Consider the following 7,458-nt stretch of genomic DNA (forward strand, 5'->3'; position numbering starts at 1 on the left):
TTGTGGATACGTAGGCAACTCAACTTAAATTTGAAAAGTTTAACTTTGAAAGTTTAAGTTGATCCCAAGCCCTTTTCAATTTTTCCTTTTTCCTCCCCATTTCATGTTTTTTTTATTTACCTTCCGAGTCCCACGAGGCGACAACACTTGTAAATTATATTATATTGTTGTATGTTGTTGTATTGTATACTTATGTATTGCAAATTGTAATGTATCGTTGTCCATTACAACTCAAAATCAATAAAATTTATTTCATTTTCTCCTTATTCGTCTTATTTGTGCTTGAATTATGCATTGTCTTGTTCCGATTTATTGTATAAAGCCAAATTTCAAATTAAAAAAAATAATAATAATAATTGAACCGGCAAAACGGCCGGTTCGAAAACCGGAACCGCCAAAACCGCCGGAAAACCGGCGGTTCCGAACCGGAACCGGAACCGCCGGTTTTCGAACCGGAACCGGAACCGTGAAATAGCCTCACGGTTCGGTTCCGGTTCCGCCATCGACCGAACCGGAACCGGCGGTTCCGAACCGGAACCGGCGGTTCGTGAACCGTGGGCAACACTACTCTTAGTAGACGATGTCATTTTTGTTGATTCAATTGTATTTAATTTTTTGAAAATAAATATGATGACCGTGTAAACTTTCATTGCGTGAAATCGGTTTTTTCTGACCTTTTATTTGTCTTGTGCAATTCCAATATTTGATTATGATTATTTATATATAATTATGATGGGCTTCATGCAACTTTTTGGAATTATAAAGTTAGATGAAATTTCTAACTTGTAGGCTTTAATTGAATTAATGACCACATTGGACTACTAGATTTGAGAAGTTGCACTATTTGTGTTGAAAAGTTGTACTTTCATAGACTAAATAACCGATATCAATGTTGTTGTAATACATGTGGAATATACCATTCCACATGGTGGCAGTTGAATCTTTTAAGTGCTATGTTTAATGGAACTATATATGTACCAAAAAAGTTTTCCATTAATATTAACTATGGGGTGAAACTTAATCACTCTTCGTTTCGACAAGTATTATGAAATCATCGCCTATAATTGGTTTAAATAAATATTTCTTGTTATCATATTAACTTCATTCAAACATGAAAATTCACTCACTATGAAATTCAAGTTCAGGCGCCATTAATCCAGTAATAATGCATGGTGGTATATTTTCATGATTGAAGTTTAAATATTGAGTATGATAAACATATATATCCTTTATAGTATCAAATAAAGAATCACCCCATAGTCTATAGACTATAATTATAGCTCCAAAATAACAATTTTATAAATAAAGGCAACATTAATATAATTGCATCATTATTTGCTATATAAAAATTTCATAAAATAATTAAGACCGTTACTATTACTGTTGAAGCTTCAATAAACCATAATATGCATGGAGACTATGTTTTTCAATGATGGTCAAAAGTGTAATAAATCTTTGACTACATTAATATGAAAATAATTAAGCAAATTGGTCCGTAGAAAGTTCTTCTCTTCGAATATTGACAAGAATATTTTTCATTTTTTAAATTAATGATTGTATCCAACACAACACTACTAAATGTTATGGCTCAAGTAAAGCGTTGGATTTGGACTTTTGAACCAGATATTAATTGTATGAATACTCTCATATTAAGAAATATAATTATATAGCCAGTGTCCCTTTTTTTATTAATTAGACAAAGCCCTTTTGTCCCATTTGGCATAATATTTTTTTCGACAAAACCTTTAAAAGATATATACAAATGGGAATGAGATAAAACTTTCTTATAACATGTTCTTTTTTATTCATTTGTTCCAACAACTCATAAATTGCAATAAAAAGAAAATCTAAACTCCCACCTATAGCTATTAAAGATATCATAAAAAGCAAACTTTTCCTTTGTTTCAACAATTAAATCTCATTGACCTAAGCTACATTACAAAAAAAGATTAAACTCACCTACACACACTCACATTTGACCTTAGCTAGATTACAAGAAATAATTTAGCTCTCACATACACACCCACATTTGACCTAAGCTACATTACAAAAATTATTAAACTCACACACACATTTTTCCCTCTAACAACTGTCAAATTTAATACCACACCATACTCATTAGGCCATCTTGATTCTTTATTTTTTACTTCAACTCTTTTCCTTTGACCACTAATTAATTGCACCAAGCCATTAGTTGAAAATTCATGCATATAAAAAGGCACCAATCCCTCCACCATTTACAGCCCCAAAACCGAGTTGCTTTTCTCCCAAAAAAATTGTAAAAACAAAGCATCATCATTTTCTTCAATTGAAATTGCTAGGATGATGAAGAATCCAAGATTTTTTACTTTCTTCTTGCTAATTTTGGTATTGGGGGATTTGAGCTCCAATGCAGAAGCTAAGGCATTCTTTGTTTTTGGAGACTCATTAGTGGATAACGGCAACAACAACTACTTGGTCACCACTGCTAGGGCCGACGCCCCGCCCTATGGCATCGACTACCCATCTCACCGTCCCACTGGTCGCTTCTCCAACGGCCTCAACATTCCCGACATCATCAGTAATGTTTTCCATATATATACTTGCATGCATGAGTTCTCGAGTATTAATTTATAGAAATTCGAGTTTGTGCAGGCGAAACGAATGGATGGGAACCGACATTGCCATACTTGAGCCCCGAGCTTACTGGGCAGAAATTGCTGGTTGGTGCCAACTTTGCTTCAGCAGGAGTTGGAGTACTAAATGACACTGGAATCCAGTTTGTAAGTTTTCTCTACTTCAATTCATTCCTAACCAAGTACCTTATAAATTTATATTTCCTAATTTGTCATAATTCTTTATGTCACACCAACTCTTAATTTGGAGGATTTAATATATAACTATCAATCTTGTACTAGCTTTTCTCACTCAGTTCCTACCTATAAAAGGTGTGGCAAAAGGACTATTGGCATTGCATATTTTATATGTATGCATATATGAAACATACAAAATTTACTATAGTTTTAAAAAATGTTACATAAAAAATAATTATTTTATATGACATGGCCATAGATTTTATGGGACAAGATTAATTTATCAAATAAATGAAAACCTTTTTGTGATGTGCAGGTAAACATTATTAGAATATACCAACAACTGAACTTGTTCAAACAGTACCAGCAGAGATTAAGTGAAGTTATTGGGAGAGAAGAGACTGATAAAGTTGTGAAGGATTCACTAGTATTGATTACATTAGGTGGGAATGATTTTGTGAACAACTATTATTTGGTGCCATTCTCTATCAGGTCTCAGCAATATTCTCTCGAAGACTATGTGCCATTTGTCATTTCCGAGTACAAAAAAGTGTTACATGTGAGTTAATTTCATCTTAAAATTTTACTTAAAACTTAAATTAAAGTTAATTGTGAGAAAATTGGCTTTGTGTTATGATACAGAGATTGTACCAACTTGGGGCTCGGCGGGTTTTGGTGACCGGGACGGGTCCGTTAGGATGCGTCCCGGCAGAATTGGCCCAGCACAGCAGAAATGGGGAGTGTGCAGCTGAATTGATGAGAGCTGCTGCACTTTTCAACCCTCAATTGGTTCAAATGCTTGATCAACTTAACAGAAAATTTGGTGCCAATGTGTTCATTGCAGCTAACACCAATCAAATGCATCTCGATTTCATCTCCAACCCTCAACAATTTGGTACTCCCTCTATCCAATGTACTGACACTTTTCTATTTCGGCTCGTCTCACACTACTTACACTATTTCTATTTAAGTAAGATTTAGGGTATTTAATTAATATATTAGAGTTTATTAAGTGATCTCTCAATACACTTAAAATACTAATTTAATTATACTAAAAAATCAATCCCAGATTTAGAACATAAAATTAAAAGTGTGAGTAATGTGGGACCGAGGGAGTGACTTTTTTTTCAAAAATCAAAATTAATTAGCATGCATGGATCATAGTTTCTGCACGTCCCTATTAATCACCGATTAATTGGATACCAAACCTAGCTACAATTTAATGATATTTAATAATCTGTGTACAGCCAAAATGATTTTGAATGAATTATTAATTGTCATTACTAATTTGATGTTATATGCTGGTAAAAACTAGTGTGGATCAGTCGCAATCAGTTTAATGGTTATCAATGGGCTTAGTACAGAATTTTGATCAATATATTCATATCACCAAACATGATGGGCCTTGCTCAATAAAATTGGTATTTAATTACAAACACATTTTAATGAATTATATCAAAGCTAACTATGTACATTTTAATGTGGACAGGATTTGTGACCTCAAAGATAGCATGTTGTGGACAGGGCCCGTACAACGGGGTGGGCCTCTGCACGCCGCTCTCAAATCTCTGCCCTAACCGAGACGCGTACGTGTTCTGGGATCCGTTTCACCCGTCAGAGCGGGCCAACCGACTAATAGTTCAGCAAATCTTGACCGGATCCAACACCTACATGCACCCAATGAACCTTAGCACAATCTTGGCTATTTGAAGGAAGGCATGGAAATTTCACAAAAATTCATAAATTGCATGCCTATAAAAATTGTAGCGTTCAATTTAGTTTTCATTTTCGTTAACATTAGTCATAAAGCGCCAACATCAATTGTACTGTTATTTGTGTGCTCTTTTTTTTTTTTGTTGTTTGTTAGGGTATTATACCCTTCTTGGTTATATCAATAGGTGACTTTTCGAAATAATTCAATATTAATTTTCAGAAAATTGTGTTTGGGTTAGTATTTTTTTGGGTAATATATATGATACTTCAATTGTAAGAAGTTAATATTAAGGCATAGAAATCCTATTGTGTTTCATAATTATGTTTGAATTTGTCGATGACTAGATAAATTGATGATTCGATCTAGTTAATAAAATTATTATCTAACTGGATATATTGTTAGAATCTAGCCGGCCAATGCAGCCTGATCGGATTGATGGAATATTAATTTTGAGACATTAAAGTATATAATTGATTTGTGAAAATATACTCGTTTTTTTCTAAATCGATTCCTAGTGGATGAGAAATAATGAAAAAAAATATGTTACAATAATACAGAGCTAAGAGATTAGTTAATTAATTAATCTCACATTGGACACTTAGACAAAACATGTGGCAAATAAGCTTACGTGGGTTGACACATAATTGTCCGTGCGTGCACATTGATTAGGTCGTCCGAATTTCTAGAACAAACAACTAAATGAGAGATGTCTAGATACATCTGTCCAAGATCATGCTCCAAGATAAAAACTTGTAACGTTTGAAACGTCTAACCATTACAATCCACCATTATTGGCAGAGTTGACTCTTCATTGATTCCACATGCTCTAAATGTAGTAGGTCTGACCTATAAATAGGGCGGCATACTCACGACAAATGAAATCTCTACGTGTATTAGCATAAGCTCTCTCTCTTTGCAATTTTCATTTGTTGAAGCTTTGCGCTTGCTATCATCCTATTCGCCAGAGCTCTATTGTTAGCGGTGCTGCTACAATAGAGACGAAGCCGTTTTATCTTTGGAGACAAAACGACAGATTTGAGAATACTACCAGGGCATATCTTGTCTTGCGGAAATAGGACTTTTCAACTTGATTTACCTATTTATATGGTTAATAGTATCGATTATTGTTATTCCAAATTAGTTATTTAAACTGTAATTTTCCTTCAACTTTTAGATTATTTTACATCCAATTAGTATTAATATAACTTGTATTTTACACACCCTATCTGTATGCATAAGTAATTTGTTATTGACTTGATATGTTCGAAAGGAACCACCTAGGACATACGCATACATATAGGGTGTTTAAAACAGAAACGTTTCCTAAAATAGAAACAACATCATATCTATTTTTTTACCTCTTTTATTTTATTCTCTATTCATTAACTCACAAAACAATACTCCCTCCGTCCCTTAAATATTGTCATAGTTTGACCGGGCATGTGTTTTAAGAAATGTAATAGAAGGTGAGTTGAAAAAGTTGGTAGGATATGAGTCTTACTTTTAAATTATTAGTTTTATAATAAAATGTGAGTGAAAATAAGTTAGTGGAATGTGAGGTCCATTACCAAAAATGGTAAAAAGTAAAATGTGACAAATTTTGTGGGACGGATGGAAATGGAAAAATGTGCCAAAACTTCAGGGACGGGGGGAGTACTACACAAAATCCCAAGCCAAAAATCAAATGTTTCATATTTATTGGGATGCAAGAAGTATTGATTATACCAAAGTTATAAAAATATTTCCTCAGAAAATATCATAAAAATATTTAACTACACAAGCCTTTTAGATTTAAATACCCTTAAAAAAAGTAGTTATAGTTGTAAATCTATTTTTATTTTTAAAAGCTCATCGGAAATTTCGCCCAACAATAATCAGGCCCATCTATGTTGAACTAATATCCACTTTTAAGAACAAAGCCAAGTTCGAATGTGGAGTGGTGGCTTGAATTGGCTTTTGAAATAATGAATTTGGTAAACTATTGTTGCATATATTATATATAGTTTACCTATCTCTATATACTCCCTCGGTTTCCTTTTTGATACATAATTTAAAAATGGTTGTTTAGTGTGTTAAATGAGATTTATAATAAAGTACTAGTAAAAGTAGAAAAGTGAATTAAGTAGAATAATGAATAAAGTAAGTGATAAAACGAAGTAGAAATAAAAAGTGAGTTAATTATATTGTATAGTATATGGAAATAACTCAACTATAAATGAACTTTTAAAAATGAAAAAATGACAAATATGAAGAAATGGAGGGAGTAGAGTTTGTGCTTTCATGTTTGAATATAGGGGGACTATGCTATGGTATTTACAGCATCTCCAACTCGTGTTGCAAAATGCAAATACACTAAAGAAACTCTGTAGATGAGGCTATATCCAAGGAGAAAATCTGGCAATTGATATTGCAGAATGAGCCTCCAATTATTCCAAGCAACTTATTACCAACCTAATTTGGAATAATAACCGCTACTTAGCATTTTTTTTATGAATGCTTGTTATGTTTGTAGCGATCAGACTAAGATCGGATTCACTAATTACCAAGACCTCTTTGTTCTTCACAAGAGAGCTCAGTCAAACTCTAACCACGCGACTGATATTACAATTCAAGATTACAAAAAACTTGAATACAGGATATAGAATAGGGATCTATCTATTACACAAGACTACGATCCTTTTCTATCTCCAGCTTCTTCTACCTGCACACTTGACAAACAAATCAGTACCACAAGGAATAGATCCTCTCGGATCTAACACAGTTACACGATTTAAACACAAGATACAAGAAATGAACACAGAAGAAGTCAATGCTTCGGCTCAGACACCCGCCGATAGCACAAGCTTATTCTCAAGAACTCAGATCCAAAGGAGCACAGCAGAATCAACCAGTGATTAACCTCACACTCCAGATTCCAGCTCAAACAGACCCCAAAACACCAGACACCGTTCA

The 7,458-nt window shown here is 33.5% G+C and overlaps 1 protein-coding gene across 1 annotated transcript; it reads left to right on the forward strand.

Moving 5' to 3' along the window:
• Positions 1–1,583: 1,583 nt before the first annotated feature.
• Positions 1,584–4,745, forward strand: LOC121781568 (GDSL esterase/lipase At5g33370-like). The gene is made up of 6 exons (XM_042179290.1): positions 1,584–1,632; positions 2,219–2,560; positions 2,635–2,762; positions 3,109–3,351; positions 3,435–3,687; positions 4,282–4,745. Exons 1-6 carry the CDS (start codon positions 1,584–1,586, stop codon positions 4,500–4,502), a joined length of 1,236 nt encoding a protein of 411 aa, XP_042035224.1. The 3' UTR covers positions 4,503–4,745.
• The last annotated feature ends 2,713 nt before the right edge of the window (positions 4,746–7,458 follow it).

Source organism: Salvia splendens, chromosome 20 (genome assembly GCF_004379255.2).
Source record: "Salvia splendens isolate huo1 chromosome 20, SspV2, whole genome shotgun sequence".
NCBI classification, from domain to species: Eukaryota; Viridiplantae; Streptophyta; class Magnoliopsida; order Lamiales; family Lamiaceae; genus Salvia; species Salvia splendens.